General features: G+C 37.5%; 2 protein-coding genes across 8 annotated transcripts in view; one reads left to right on the top strand and one right to left on the bottom strand.

Moving 5' to 3' along the window:
* Positions 1-4325, bottom strand: part of METTL15 (methyltransferase 15, mitochondrial 12S rRNA N4-cytidine) — a 248559-nt gene extending 244234 nt beyond the window's left edge. For 3 of the 7 annotated variants that reach the window (XM_069552958.1, XM_069552953.1, XM_069552959.1), the window contains exons 1-2: positions 4098-4201; positions 2016-2240 (exon numbers count right to left, since the gene is read on the bottom strand). The gene's annotated coding sequence lies outside the window, so the exon portion shown is untranslated. Of the gene's footprint in view, positions 1-2015; positions 2241-4097 lie in introns of all 7 variants that reach the window. The other 4 variants (XM_069552954.1, XM_069552957.1, XM_069552956.1 and 1 more) reach the window with 4 other exon arrangements.
* Positions 4288-16872, top strand: part of KIF18A (kinesin family member 18A) — a 79717-nt gene continuing 67132 nt past the window's right edge. The window contains exons 1-3 of the mRNA XM_069552951.1: positions 4288-4450; positions 14395-14767; positions 16318-16475. Coding sequence (XP_069409052.1) covers positions 14443-14767; positions 16318-16475 — 483 coding nt within the window. The 5' untranslated portion in view covers positions 4288-4450; positions 14395-14442. The remainder of the gene's footprint in view (positions 4451-14394; positions 14768-16317; positions 16476-16872) is intronic.

The following is a 16872-nucleotide window of genomic DNA, read 5'->3' as shown; positions in this document are numbered from 1 at the left end:
AACCTTACTTTAGAAAATTTCACCTGTCTCCCTAACCCTACGAAAAATCACATTCTCAAAATAGCTAAGAAAGATAAATTTTGCTTAAATATGCCTTAACTTCCTTTTGCAATAGAAAATGAAGAATGATTTTGAAAAGTCAACCACATGTAATAACTGTAAAATAAAAATATATATTTGATATTGTATATAGTATCCATAAGATATAACTGTGAAAATAATATGTCAACTGTACCAAAGACATAATTCACATAATTATGTTGCAAATATGACACAGAAAAACTATGCCAAAAGAGTTTGTTAAATGAGTGTTTTAATTTTAGATGTTCAGTATAATATCTGTATAACAATTATATAAATGCTATATGTTATATAACAGTAAAACAATTTTAGTTGTTTACCAGTTAACAAATTAGCCAGATTATGAATTATGCCTTATGCTTCCAGAAAGTTTACACAAGCCAAATTATGCTCTAACTTGGCATTTCTAACATATTTCAAAATAAATGCTAACATTTATTGAGCACTTACTAAGTACCACTTACTAGCCTAAGCACACTACATGTACTAACTCATTCAATCCTTACTCCAACATTTAGAGGTAGGTACTATTATTATTTCCATTTTACAGAGGAGAAAACAGAGAAGTAATCTGCAAAAGGTCACAAAGCTGGAGAGTCATAAAGCTAGAACTGTAACACCAGCATTCTTTCCCTAGAATTTTTCATCTTAATCTATAAGCCTAGCCCACTGGCTTTATTTAATACAGTCATGTAATTGAAAGATACTTTGATTATACTATGTATTTTTAGTATGCCATGAATTAGACTCATCTTTTTTAAGGAGCCAATATCCTACTGCTTGGTCTACTCCACCTGGAAACAGTATACAGTGTGGAACCCAAGAGAAGACACTAACGATGTACAGCCCTCAATACTGGAATCTGGAGTATTTAAACAATACAACCAAAACTTTTTCTATTATTTTGCCTATCCAATATATGTAAACAATCTAAACTGGACGTTCAGATTTTGATAATTTTTTAACAAAACAAGCAATCGAACAAATAAAAAAAGTCCATCAATGCCAATATCAGAATCAGAACCATGCAGGGAAAGGCAAGTAGGATTAAAAAAAGAAGTTTTCAACAGCATTTAATTTTCTTCTGCAATCAATTTCTTTGTATTTACTCAAATATATTCAAAATACACAGCCTGTAGAGTTTATTATGCATGAATTGGCTACTAACCTGAGTAAGCATAGAGAAAACATTTCAATAATTAACCTTCCTCTTTGGTTGTGTTTTTTAATATGTCCCTAAAAATGGAAGGGGGCAAGATCTAAAGGGAATCCCCTCTCTTCTGCAGCCCAATCTCCTACCAAGTAACTCAGAGTACTCCTGCAGTCTGCTAAGAACCAGCCACCCTAAAAGATTTAAGATAGTTTTAAGTTCCCTCTGTTTACAGTAAAGAAGCCGGATGTCAGGAAATCTAAGCTCTAGAGCCAACTCTGTGGTTTTCTAGGTAAGCCATTTAACTTTTGCCTGCCAGCAAAATTCAGTCTAAGCTGCTGAGACCACGGAATTAGCCAGGTTACTCTTTTAAACGTGGGAACACAAAGGTGAGCGATACCTTTGAAAACTACTTCCTCAACGGTACTACCAATTACCATCATTGCAGTCAGCTCCCCCTGCAGAGAAAACTCTTTGGAAATTTAATTCCTAAGGCCAAAAAGTCGACCTGGAGGCTGGCAACCGAACGCAGAGAACGTGAAAAAGGTCCTAAAGAAGAAGAAAAAAAAAAAATCCATTCTTTTGCGTAAGAATTACGCTCGGACGAGGGAAACTGTTTAGAAACTTCTGAGCTCGGTATGAATGAATACTGAGGAGAGTAAGCATGAGAGCAGAGGCGCGAGTTTCCTTTGCGCTGGGCGAATCCGTCGTCCCCTGGAAGTTCCCTCACAGGCGTGGAGCGGGTTCCAAAAGAGCTCCCGGGACTCGACCACCTTCTCCTCACCTGAGGAACGAAGACTTCCCAGTTAGCCTCCAACTCGGGCCCGCGAGTCGGGAAAATCTGAATTTGCCGCTCGCCCAGGTCCCAGCACTGGGGGAAACTTGCGGGGACGGACAGATTGGGCCCACGTCCGCCCCAGCAACCGAGGACCGTCTGCCTTTGGTTCCGTTGCTTCCAGTCCCCAGCTGCCAAAGGGTCCCGCAGGCGCTCGGGTTCCAAAAAGTGTTCCTGGGGGTGGAGTGAGATATAAACTCCTAACCATTGCCAGCTTTAAACTCACTTTTACTTTTTTTTTTAATGTCTGATGCAACTTCAAATCTAACTTTCCATTTTGTCTTTTCTCCACTCTTTTCAGTTTACTCTAAACCTGTTAAATTTCTGTGTTCTAAAAGACGGCAGTTAGTTATACTCATTTCCTAACGAAAGGTGGGAATTTCTATCTCCTTAGCACTACGTGTTTGAAAGATTTTGGTTCTTTTGCCTTCATTTCGTTACAAAATACACCAGTTTCCTATCCTTTCTATTACACTCCTAATGACTTGCTCACTAAAGAGAAGCCAGCTGCCAGAGTAATGACATTGATTGTAACGTTAAAATTTCTCTTACTCCTTAAGACATATGGACAATTCCTTAAGAATATGAACTTCATAATCTGAACGCTTTTAAACGGCAAGTGTCATGCAGAATTTAAATGTAAAATAAGCACTAGATTAGGTGTAAAAACACCCGTGAAATTGGTTCAGCCTTATACAATGTGGCTATCAATAAGGAAGAAATTTAAACACTTCTTTCCCAATGATCAGTACAATTTTACAAGGAATTGGTAAAACATGCCTATTTTCAAACTAGATTAGGATATCATCTTAATATCACTTAACCTAGAAAGTATTTCAGAAACAAGTGACTTCATTCTAAATTGGCTGGGTTGTACCCTTCAAAAGAAATATTTTTCTTAAGAGATTTTCTGAAAACTTTAGTTTTCTTTTCAGTAAAATAAATAGTATATACATCTCATGGGCTCTTTTGAAACTTGGAAGTGATTGGATAATATATATAATTAATAAAATGCCCGGGACATCAAAGGTAAAGTACCACAGAGTGAGTGCATATTTGAAATAAAATGAAAAGCCTTCTCAGTTTTACTACCAGACCCAGCACCATACAAATCACTATCTCACTAGCTAAGATCCATCTAGTACAGCCAGCAATTAACTTTATTGATGCTCTATCCAGTGCTCAGAAATAATCATATATTATGCATCATATACAATACAAAGTGCTTCTGATTTTCTTCAATAGGAAATAAATGCCTATAATATGAGGGCCTCCCCTACATTGTTCACTTATAACACTCTACATTTGGTGGTGTGCCATCCTGTATATATGGTGATGTTGAATCACTAGAACATAAGCTCCAAGAGGGCCAGGAGTTTGACTCAACTGTGTGCTATTATGTCCTTAAAATATACAATTAATAACTATTAAATGAATGGATACAACAATAGTAACATAAGAATAACAAAAATTCAGATCATACTATTAAAAATATCCTGAGAAATAAACGATGAATTCTCTTAGCAAACACATCTGCCTTTTTTTTTTCCAGATATATTTTTTTTTTCCTTTTTATAGTTACATTCTAAAATTCTAACTACAACCCAGGACTTAAAAGCCCACTGCATCCAATAATGAACTAGGCCAATAAATTTGAATAAATTTATTTTGTAATGCCATCTTAGAAAGAAATGGAGAAACAGTCATACAACAAATAGTTTCACAGTCAGCAGGCACTAAGGGAATGAGCCTGGGGTTCCTGAGCAATGAAGCCTGGGCTCTCAAACCAAAAGTCCTGGACTTTCGATTAATTTAGATGAATTGACCCCAGTTTTGTCCACGTGAAAGTGGCTGGAAGGAACAGGCCCTTATAGCTTCCAGATCACGGGACCTATGCCTTGGAGGCCTCATTGCTAAATAGAGAACAGGAGAAAATAAACACCCAAAACCCATTAATCCATACCCAACAGGCTCCCCCTCTCCCCCTAGCAGAGGGCATGGCCAAGCCCTGCCCGCACTCGTCTCACTCACACCCTGAACCCAGGAACCGGGCCCGTGCCCACGGTCTGAAGGCTTCCTGAAGATCCCAGGTGTCTGCCTCCCACCTGCAGCTGCAGCCTAACCCCGCCCACCTCGGCCAACGCCTCCGGAAGCAGCCTCCGCGTTGCCACGGTGACGCGGAGTTAGGCAGCTTCTAGTGCTCCGCGCCGCTAAGACGCCTGGAGCCAATCTGCAGCGCGCCACGGCCACGTCCTGCGTGGTGACGTCACGAAGACGGAAGCCAATGAAAAGAGGCGCTGAGGAAGCTGGCTTAAGTTTGAATCTCGAGGCTGAGTTTGAATAGCCGGGTGGCGGACATTCGAGTGAAACTTTTTGAGCCTGAGGTGAGTGTAAGGCTAGAGGAGAAAACTGGTCTCGGGGGCTTTTTTTGGATGACCTATCTCGGTGGAAGCGGAGAGGTCCCGCCGCCTCAGGAATAGAGGACCCGGTGGGCTTGTTGACAAACACGGAAGCGTTAAGTGCGGCGATGGGGTAGGGTTGCGGGTGGGCCTGGTTAAGGTTCCTTGGGGATAAAGTGAAAGGAAGGAACTTGAGAACGCACTAGAATGTGGCTCTGCCTGAACGAGAGTCCTCGACGGCTCAGCAGGAAGATCAGAGATCTCCTACCTGAAATTCTGAGGAAATCGGAAATTTTAAAGGGCATCCTGGCTCTTTTCCCAGACTTTGGTTGAACACTAACTGTTCAGTACCTTACAGTGCAAAGTTCCTTCAGGACTCCATATACAGAGTGTTTTGTTTTGAAGTATAGCTCTAGGCTTAACTATCAGATGAGGAGCCTTGGTTCACCAACTTGCAAGCTTTTTGTCCAGCGAGGTTCTGCTGTTAACCTGTCAAAGATCAGCTGGGAACCTTCCCCGAGCCCCAGTTGTAGCATCAAGATAAAACCTGCCAGCAGTGACTAATGGGTTTGCTGAGGATCAGCCAGGCTATGGAAGAGATACTGGTAGTTGATGCTCTGCAAATGAAAAATACTTAAAGCACTGAGAATCAGTTCTTCTACCATCGTTTCTTAAGTGTCTGCGAGATTCGCCTTGAGGAGTGTTCATTAGGCACTCCGTTTCAGAGAAGTCAAGGCTGACTGCTGTTTATGACATTATTTGGCCAGAATTGAAAATTTGTGTTGTGTATAGGTTATTAATTTTTAACAACCAGGTAGGATGTGTTAGACATTCTACAGGTTTCAGTTGATAGTGTTATTCTACCATGGTCAGCGACCCCATCTCGGATTTTGGTAAGTATTTATGAACTTTGTTGCCAGAGAACATGACATCCAAAGGTTAGATACTGCTTTTTATTTACTTTCTACTATTTTGTAGGAATTGTTTGTTTCAGTACACAAAGGTTACCTGCCTTTTAACGGTAGAAATTGGCACCTCTTCTATTACTAAACAAGTATTTACAAATACACAAAGTTTTCATTTTAAAATGTATCTTGTTCCACTCTAAATATATCTTGAATCAATTAAGGTACACAATAAAATGACTTTTATGCTGTCAACTCTGAAAACTAGAAGGAAAAAAATAGTCCAGATGTTAGTACTGCCCTTCCCTCCTTTCGAAATTTTCATTCTTCCTTGATGCTTGCAAGTTACTAGAATCAATGGCTCTAGCACTCAAGTTATTTCCAATAAGAGGATTAAGTTACATAGAGACTGTACATGATAATGTGGAAGGTAGTTCCTGGTCCTAAAAAATGTTTATGGAATCTGCATCAAATTCAAATTTGAATTTGTATTTAAGAAATAATTTATAACTGTATTACTCCACACCTTCAAGAAAATTTATACAACACTTCTGCTCCATTTTTTGAAAGCCTTTCGTTTTGATTCCAATAGAGCATAGCTGCTAAGAACATGGATTGTAGATTTGGACCTGGATCCACATTTTGTCTTCTCATTTAATCGCATGTCATTTTGGAAAAAATTCCTTATCCTAAAACTAAGTCTCTGTTTTTGTAAATTGGAGGCAGTAATAGAGTCTACTTTATATTTTAAGGATTGAATGAGATGATGAATGTCAATTGTTTATCATAATGCCTGGCATACAGAGTGTACTCAAATGACAGCCACTGTTCATTATTACTAATTATCACCATATCCACCTAATTCCAGAGTTCTAAATTAATAACATTTTCTGGAAGTAGATACTTACCCAGCTGGCACAGAAAAATCATGAACTTCCAGTTTTGTTTCAACATTCATTGCAAGAGCCCCAGTACTAGGCCCTGAGGTTTCTATCAAAAGTGAAGATAGTTTAACTTCTTCTATCAGAAAATATCTTAGAGTTATATATTTATCTCATTATAGAGAGGATGATTAAATACTTGAACTTTAGGTTCAGTCAGTCAGAGTTCAAATTTCATGTCTTGTGCTTCCAATAATGTGACTTCAGCCAGTTAACTTAACCTCTCTGTATTACAGTTTCTCTTTATATAAAATAGGTATGATTTTGTATCATATGCTATGATATAAAATCCTATATCATAGGGTTGTTACAGAGATTAAATAAGTATGTAAATTGCTTAGCACATTTCTATTTGTAGAATAACAAGTCAGGAAAAAGTATTCCAAAGTTATTAAGAGAAACTTTGTGTTTGAGGTAAATTTTAATATTTTTTGGTTTTGTTTTTGAGATAAAAATACCTAGACTTGTTTAAAACCCAAAGAGTACAAAAGAATATAAGGAGAAAGTAAACCTGCTTGTCAATTATTTTCCCACATCAAGCAACTGTATTATCAATTTCTTGTGTTCTCTTCCTGAGAGAGCCCACACACATACAAGTATGTATATGTCTTTTGAAAATACAAATGGTTGAATACCATATCCACTATTCTGCATTTATTTTTTGAACACGTATCTTGAAAATCTTCATTAGTTCATTCATTCAGTTATTCAACAAGTATGTAAAAATTTCTAAATATATGACAAGCCCTTTTCTAGTTTCTGGAGTGCAGATAAAGTTCCAGTTCTCATAGTGCTTGCATTTTAGAAGGGAACTAAGCAATAAATATGTAACCAAATAATATATATTTTCCAAGTAGTTTATATGCCAGGAAGGAAAATAAAACTGATAAGAAATTAGAGAGGCAAGGGCAGGGTGATACAGTTTGGAATGAAATCTTTAGGGAAAACCTCTGTGAAGTGACGTTTGAACAAAGACCTGAATGATGAACTGAGATATTAAGATTTGTAAATACCTAAAGATAGAGCCTGCCAGGCAGAGAGAAGAGAAAGTTAGGCCAGAATGAGACTGAGGTGTTGAACAAACACTGAGAAGGACAGTGAGACTGAAACAGTAATGGAGAGGGAAGGTAACATTAGACAGGAACAAGGTATAGATCCTATAGGACCTGGTAAGAGTTTGCATTTTATTCATATGCTGGAAAGTCATTGGAGCAGAACAAGATGAGGTACGTCACATGATCTGATTTCTTTTGAAGATGGTATCAGTACATACAATTGATGAATTAAGTCAAATTTATTATATGTTCATATGATCTTTGACTTAACTGGCTGAAATTTTATCTAGGAAAACAGTAGCTAGATATAAGATGAGGATTTGCCTGTTCAACTTGGTTTATATTAACTTGCAACTGTTGAAGAGAATTAGTTTTAACACTGCTTCCTTAAACATAACAGAAGAATGAGGCTCTCTGTGTAAGTCATTCTCCCAGAAAATTGAATGTTACCCTTATTTAAGTGATAGTGTTTTAACCATCTTCAACAATCAACATAAAAATGATCTCATTTTCCTAATTTTGTAAAGAAATTGGGCACATTATTTAACTTTTTTTGATGCCTCAGGGTCCTCATTATGATTTCTTGTTATTGCCAACCATTTTACTCTGCTATGGTATGTTGGTTCTCTTAGAGAAGTATAGTATGTGTTTGCCAAAAATGGCTATATTGCTTTTTTGAATTCCATGTCTACTTTTTGTAACTCATTAATTTATTCATTAATCAGATGTTTTGAAAACTTAACTATATACCGAGCACACAGCAAGAGATAAGGAGGAATGTAAAGGTAGAAACATATAGTCCTATTAGATGTTACGTTTTTGTCATACACAATAATCATAAAATTTAGAGCTAGAAAAGAACATTAGTTATCAATGTAGTCCAACCCTATCATTTTATAGATTACTACTAAAGCCCCTTCATCACCCTCTTTCATACTCTACCCACTCTAGAGATACCTTTCTATTATAAAGGAAATGGTGTTATGTTTGTCCTTAATGTTTTAGTCCCACCAGTGAAATCCTACCAGCTTGCTTTTTTGATTCTATTCAACAGATATCACTTGAAAGTAGATAGGACAAAACTGAACAGAGACTGTGATACTATCTTCTGAATGATCATCTGAAAATAATTTTTCAGGTAACACATTATTGCACAGATAACAATATGTAGTCTTTTCTTTTGCCGCTTCTTAAGTAAAAATGGTCAAGGAATGTAATTTCTGTGTGCCTTAGTCAGAATCAACTGGATTTCTATCTCTTTTACTTGGCCATGTTAGGGAAGAGAAAAAAAAAAACAGTCGTCATGTTTTAATGTAGGAACAACCTCATTAATTCCTAATGACATCAACATACTTGAACATAATTGAGCATAATTTTTCATTTAATAATTTCCAATTAACTTCAAAGTCAAATCTAAGTTCTATAACTTGACATTCAAATCTTCTAGATCTGGCCCCACTTTTATCCAGCTTAATCTTTTTAATGCAGCCCTCTCCATTCCCTTGTGTTCTCTCTAACTACAGTCAGAACTGAGCAAAGCGGAACTGAGCATCTCTTTAGATGCTGTAGATAGAATTAAAATCATATAAAACTAAATGGTTAAACAAAATGAGATTTAAGCAAATTGACCACACAGCCATTTATGTCCTCTGCACAAGCTGTTTCCTACCACAGGCTTTTGGATTTGCGGCCCTGAAATACTCCTGCCTGGGAGCCACTTACTTGCTCACTCCCTCACTTCGGTCTCTTTCCACAACATTCCCATCTAAAACAAGAACCCACACATACGCTTCTAACTGTCTGTTCCAAGACCCAGAAAAATGCCTTACACATATAACGCACTCAGTGAATATTTATTGAATGCATAAATCTTAGGTAGCACTGCTGCTGCTGCTAAGTCGCTTCAGTGTGTCCGACTGTATGTGACTCCATCCCTGGGATTCTCCAGGCAAGAATACTGGAGTGGGTTGCCATTTCCCTCTCCAATGCATGAAAGTGAAAAGTGAAAGTGAAGTTGCTCAGTCGTGTCCAACTCCTAGCGACCCCATGGACTGTAGCCTACCAAGCTCCTCCGTCCATGGGATTTTCCAGGCAGGAGTACTGGAGTGGGTTGCCATTGCCTTCTCTGTTAGGTAGCACTGTTAACCTTTATCTGATAGCACTTATCAGAGTTGCAGCTTTGCATATTTGCACGACTATTTTGTCAATGGCTCTTTGCTCACTAAGCTATATGTAATAATAATAGCAGATGTTATAATGCCTTCTCTGTGCCAGGTATTTTTCTAAGTGCTAATCCTCACAAGAACTTTATAAGGTAGGTATTATTATTAGTCCCACTTTACAGATGAGGAAACTAATCCATAAGGAGATTCAGTAACTTGCCCACTGTCACAGCCAGTGAGTAGAAGAACTGGGATTTTAACAGTTAACTTACTGAGTTAATGAGTTAATTAACAAGAGATACCTTCCAACCTAAGATCTGTTTTGAAAGAAATCACCTAATGTTTTATATGTTTTTTAACCATTTCATTTGTGTATGTTTTATCTATCATTGAGGGGGGAAAAAAGCATATCATTTAAAAGCAAGGCATTGTTGAACATTTCTAAAAGCTTCTAGAAAAATCTGTGTAAAGGTTAGTTTTTGGTATCACAAGGAATGTGAGAATCTGTTTTCCTTATTCAGTTACCAAGTCATGTCCAATTCTTCGCTGTCCCATGGACTGCAGCACATCAGGCTTCCCTGTCCCTCACCATCTCCTGGAGTTTGCCCAAGTTCAGGTCTGTTGAATCAGTGATGCCATCCAATCATCTCATCCTCTTCTTCTGCTTTCAGTCTTTCCCATCATCAGGATCTTTTCTAACAAGTCAGCTGTTCGCATCAGGTGGCCAAAGTGTTGGAGCTTCAGATTCCGCGTTAGTCCTTCCAAAGAGTATTCAGGGTTGATTTCCTTTAAGATTGACTGGTTTGATCTCCTTGCTGTCCAAGGGACTGTCAAGAGTCTTCTCCAACACCTCAGTTTGAAAGCATCAGTTCTTCTATGCTCTGCCTTCTTTATTGTCCTGCTCTCATATCCATACTGGAAAGCCCATTGTCTTGACTATGTAGACCTTTGTCGGCAAAGTGATGTCTTTACTTTTTTAATATACTGTCTAGGTTTGTCATACCTTTCCTGTCAAGAAGCAGTCATCTTCTAATTTCATGGCTGCAGTCACCATCTGCAGTGAGTTTAGAGTCCAGGAAGAAGAAATCTGTCACTGCTTTCACCTTGTCCCCATCTATTTGCCCTGAAATGATGGAACCAGATGCCATGATCTTTGTTTTTTTTTTTTATTTTGAGTTATAAGCCTGTTTTTCACTCTCCTCCTTCACCCTCATCAAGAGGCTCTTTAGTTTCTCTTCACTTTCCCCCATTAGAAATCCATGTAGAGGTTAGGTTTGGGTATCACAAGGAATGTGAGATTCTACTAGCCTTTAATAGACAGGGATCAGAAATGTCAACATCCTCTAATGTTTGAGACAGTTCCAAATAAGGAAGAATTGATCTACCCAAAATGCCAATGATAAGCTCACTGGGAAACAATGAAAAGATGGGCCAGTTATCTTTGGGAAGAAGAGGCAGGTATGGAAGAGAATTGGCATTTATTGAATTCCTTAATACGCTTAATGCTTTTTATCTCTTTTAGCTTAAAGACAGCTATTAGGTATTATTTCTTTTATACAAACGAGAAACCTGGAATTCAGTGAAGTCAAGTAACTTGTCCAAGGTCAAAGAAAAGGGGTATAGGTATTTATGGGAGTTGGCTAGACAGAAGCTCAGGGTGAAGAAAGACCAGAGTAGTAATTCATCTGGGACCTAACTGTTAGAATCTAAATAACCATCCTTTCCTTTTCAGTGTTCTACTTTGGGGACTCACAGAGTCCTAAAAAGGGAGTGCTATGTCCAGTGTCTTCAGCTTTTAGATTGTCTTGGCCTTGATTTGAATTCCTTTCAAAAGTGTATGGTTTTCTGATATATGTTAGCTTTATCATTATTATTTCTTCTACTTTAGGAAATACAATATCTTCTTTTAACCCTATCCCTCTCTACCCACACCATTTCTTTGTTTACTTGTGCAGTAGTGCTTCCTACATTTGTCTGAGTCTTTTCCTATTCAGGCCTTTGTCCTACCATTGCCCCACGTTGTTCTTATTTGCTTCTATGTTACCAAATCCCATGATGACTTTTAGTAAGTACTTAGCCTATTTGGCTTAAAACTCAACATTCAGAAAACTAAGATCATGGCATCTGGTTCCATGACTTCATGGCAAATACATGGGGAAACAATGGAAACAGTGACAGACTTTATTTTTTGAGGCTCCAAAATCACTGCAGATGGTGACTGCACCCATGAAATTAAAAGACACTTGCTCCTTGGAAGAAAAGCTATGCCCAACATAGACAGCATATTAAAAAGCAGAGATATTACTTTGCCAACAAAGGTCTGTCTAGTCAAAGCTTTGGTTTTTCCAGTAGTTGTGTATGGATGTGAGAGTTGGACTATAAAGAAGACTGAGTGCTGAAGAATTGATGTTTTTGAACTATAGTGTTGGAGAAGACTGTTGAGAGTCCTTTGGATAGCAAGGAGATCCAACCAGTCCATCCTAAAGGAAATCAGTCCTGAATATTAATTAGAAGAACTGATGTTGAAGCTGAAACTCCAATACTTTGGCCACCTGATGTGAAGAACTAACTCATTTGAAAAGACCCTGATGCTAGGAAAGATTGAAGGTGGGAGGAGAAGGGGACAACAGAGGATGAGGTGGTTGGATAACATCACCGACTCATGGACATGAGTTTGAGTAAGTTCCGGGAGTGATAGACATGAGTTTGAGTAGGCTCCGGGAGTTGGTGATGGACAGGGAAGCCTGGCATGCTGCACTGCATGGGGTCACAGAGTCAGACACGATTGAGCGTCTGAAGTGAACTGGACCTATTAGCAGTTATTTAGCACAACTGATCATTCTCTCCTCCTTAATTTAGAAGGCCCCCCTAAGTTTTAATACTATGATAAGCTTGAAAAACTGAAAAGCTTCACATTGCGTTAAAACTCTGAGGACAGCCTTTACTTTCTTGACTTAGCTTTCAGCTGCCTTGAAATGTCCATCTAAATGTTGATTAATGTTTTCAGATTTAAGATACCCAGAATGAACTCCTGATCTTCACCCCAAAACCTGCTTTACCCTCAGTTATTTCTATCTCAGTTGATGGCTACTCTGTTCTATTCTGTTCTTCCAAACTCAGGCCAAGAACTTTGGAGTAATTCCTGAATCCTATCTCTCTCATTCCCCCCATCTATCAGAAAATTCTTTTGTCTTTACTTTCAGACTATATTTACCACTCCCTGTTCTAAGCTGACTGCATAATCTCTTGTCTGCATTACTCCAGTGGCCTCAGTAGTTTCCGTTTCCTCAAATACGTCAACAGTGAAAGTGATCAGATTGCAAAAGTCAAATGCAAAAATATTAAATGATACGCAAATACAAAAACTTCATAAATCTCCGAAATATTAATCAGACCCTGGGCTTCCACTTCAACTCAGACTTTATAGCTGAAAGAAAAGAAAGTGAAGTCGCTCAGTCATGTCCGACTCTGCAGCCCCATAGACTGTAGTCTACCATTCTCCTCTGTCCATGGTATTTTCCAGGCAAGAGTACTGGAGTGGGTTGCTATTTCCTTCTCCAGAGGTTCTTCCCGATTGAACTTGGGTCTCCCTCATTGTAGGCAGACGCTTTACCATCTGAGCCACCAGGGAAGTCCTAACTTTATAGCTAAACCATATATAATCACAGGAAAAACCTAGCTTTGATTTTCCAGGAGAGCTCTAATACTGCTTTAGTTTGGGTCATGAGAATGGACAGGAAAGGGTCTCTTAGAATTGTATTAAGGTACCGAAGGGATAGCTTTGGCTTGCAAACTGTTTTTAATAAAATTGATCTTGGCTGCAAGTCTCTTGGCACTGGAAACTGACACAACCAGGCTTATCTGCACCTGTATCTCAGAGACCCATAGAGTTAAAAATAGTTCCAGGTATATGTCAGTTAGCTCGTTCAGGTAGAAAGTAATAGAGATGGTATAGTTCCCTAATTTTTTGTGTATTCAGAAATTCTAATCTCTGAATATAGATCCTAGTCTCTGCTCTAAAATTATGCATATTTTGTAATCCAGTTTTTGTAATGTCTGTTGAGCTTCCCAAGTGGCACAGTGGTAAAGAATCTGCCTGCCAGTGCAGAAGACACAGGAGATGCAGGTTCAATCCATAGGTCCGGGAGATTCCCTGGTGTAGGAAACGGCAACCACCCTAGTATTCTTGCCTAGAAAATTCTATGGACTGAGGAGCCTGGTAGGCCACACAACCCGTGGGATTGGAAAGAGTCGGACGCAACTGAACATGCACATTATAGTATCTACCATGTACTAGGCACTGTTTTAGACTTGGAATGCATTGGTAAGCAAAACAAGATTTTTTTTAAATGCCCTTAAGGGGCTTATAGTTTAACTAGAATTGAGAAAGTAAACACTAAGCATGCTAAATAGATGGAAAATATATATTCTATTAGGAGGTGATAAGTGCTTTGGGAAAAAATTGAGCAGTATAAGGGCAGTTAGAAATCGGTTTGGCAATTTTAATAAGGGTGGGCAGAATGGGCACCATTTGAGCAAGGACTTGAAAGAAGTGACAGAGTTAGTCATGTAATTATTGAGGAAGGACTTTATGACAGAATGGCTATCGGAAGGGCGTAATTGGAGCACTTGGCACGTTAATTGGAGTAGGGGCAATGGGGAAGACAATAGGACATGAGGCAGAAGACCTAGGCCTTTAAAAGAAATTCAGGTCAAAATAAGAACCATTGGAAAGTTTCAAACTAGGGACTTCCAGTAACGTTTACTATGTGAGTGAAACACAATTAACACCTTTTTTTTTAGTTAGTACTACATGCTAGTCATTTTGCATATAGTAGAATTAATATTGATACTCCTTAATTTCAGAGAAATATTCAACCACTCACATAAGCAGAGGAATCAAGATAGCCAACAATGTCTGTCACTGAGGAAGACCTGTGTCATCACATGAAAGTAGTTGTCCGTGTGCGTCCTGAGAACACAAAAGAAAAGGCCTCTGGATTTCATAAAGTACTCCATGTTGTGGATAAGCATATTCTTGTTTTTGATCCCAAACAAGAAGAAATCAGCTTTTTCCATGGAAAGAAAACTATGAATCGAGACATTACAAAGAGACAAAATAAGGATCTTAAATTTGTGTTTGATGCTGTTTTTGACGAAACTTCAACTCAGTTGGAAGTTTTTGAACATACTACTAAGCCAATTCTTCATAGTTTTTTGAATGGATATAATTGCACAGGTAATTATTTCAGCTGGGATTTAATGATTCCATCTGATTTCACTTTTATATCAGGACATCTACTTGACTCTTCTAAATATAATCAATTTTAAGATGCTTGTTTGCTAAAAATTCTTCAGTTCAGTACTTGGTAAATGTAGATTTTCTTTGAAATTTAGTCATCATGTATAATATTTTTGAAACTCTCTTTTCCTGGATCTTGCTTTGGTTCCTATAGATGGTCATCCTTTCCATTTCTTATGTTTTAAAACCACATGCTTCAGATAGTTGATGCCAGATTTCTCACAATTTGTATTCATAAATATTCCCAATGTTTACCTATGCAGCACTCTATCCCTAGGGGATAGTGGAACCTTTCTGAACACTTAGCAATTTCTTCATAGCACTGTTTTTTCTTTATAATACCTTGAAGTAACTATTTTTAAAGCCCATGTTGAGTATCACACATGTGCTGTTTTAGCATATCTTCAGCCCAAAGAAGCATCTTTAGTGCTCTCACTAGACCTATAATAATTTGCCTTTCAAAATGATTCTGTTGGTTTCCTAGAAAAAGAGCTCTCCAAAATGCCAGTTAATTGAATGCTTACCAAGTACTTCACACCATTATTAATATTTTTGTAATTACCACCATTTATGGCATTATCTTTAAGATACCCCAAAACTATAATATGTTTCCCTGTCTTTCACTGATTCATTCACTTTTATTGCAGAAGGTTTACCCTCTAGGTCAAGAAAAAATGGAATGTGGTTTATTGATTAGACCTTCTTTGATTCTCATTTTTAAGCAGATGTTCTTTTCTTCATTCATGAAACTCCATATTGTCTCTAGAGATTTAAAAAATTATTTTAACTCCAAATGAAAAAATCTCTACAAAATTAATACTGAATCTTTGGTTTCTTCTTGATTTTATTTTATATTATCCACCTATCTTAAGACTTCACGTTGTACTGCCAGCTTACATAAAACAAAATAGAGTGAAACATGAATCAGTTTAATCCATCCTACTAAAAAGTATTTTTGTAGTTAACAAACTTAGCAGATTTAATTTATAAAAATAATTCTCAAAGACTTATTGCTTTAACTGAATATTATGTTGGGTATTTGCCATATGTAATTCAGAGTGGTTTTCTTTTTTTGGCATTTGAAGAAATATATTACTGTTCTGTTGTACTGGATAGAGTCTTGAAAGCAAAGTAATTTACCTAAAACAAAAATTTTAAAAGGAATTATTATAAATGACTTTTATTTGGAATTCTGCAAATTTGTGTTAATATTTAGTACCTGCTTTGTGCCAGATCACTTACTAGTAGTGTAAGTCACTTACTAGGTAGGAAGGATACATAGTCTCTGCTTTGGTGGAACTCACAGTTAGAAATACAGTATGATACTGTATATTGCCAGGATTTAAGAACGGCTATAAATGAATTTGGATCTGTTGGATTTACAAGTTATTGTTTAGGATATCCAGTGGGACTGTTCACTAGACAGTAGATACAGTAATGTTATGTGTCATAACAAAGAACTCTGATCCCTTTTCATATAAACTCAGTACTTGCATATGGTGCCACGGGAGCTGGAAAGACCCACACAATGCTAGGATCACCTGCTGACCCTGGAGTGATGTATCTAACAATGCTGGACCTTTACAAATCCATGGACGAGATTAAAGAAGAAAAAGTATGTAGTACCGCAGTTTCTTATCTGGAGGTAAGTTGGCAATGTTATTTTTTAGTTTAATCAGTAGTATTGAGAAATCTTTTCATAAGAAATTCCATTGTCCTTTCAAATGATTCTATCAGGCAGAAATTTTTTTATGAATATATTAATATAAAATTATTAAAATTCCTAGTCTTCAATTATTTGTTGTAGATCTTATTTTTTTCTGTTAAGTATTTTGCCATAACTGCTGACTTATACAGAAGTAGTAGAATTAGTATAGGTAGTATAAAGAACTTCCGGATTCCCTTCATTTGGATTCCCCATATGTTAACATTTTACTCTCTTTTTCTTTCTTTCTGCATATGTGGTTTTCCTTCCCACCCCTCCCCCCACCCCGAACTGTTTGTTACAGGCTTGTAAAAACAGGAAATTTCTTAAATAAAAG

Source organism: Ovis canadensis, chromosome 15 (genome assembly GCF_042477335.2).
Source record: "Ovis canadensis isolate MfBH-ARS-UI-01 breed Bighorn chromosome 15, ARS-UI_OviCan_v2, whole genome shotgun sequence".
NCBI lineage: Eukaryota > Metazoa > Chordata > Mammalia > Artiodactyla > Bovidae > Ovis > Ovis canadensis.
This window is presented reverse-complemented; position numbering and strand designations above follow the sequence as displayed.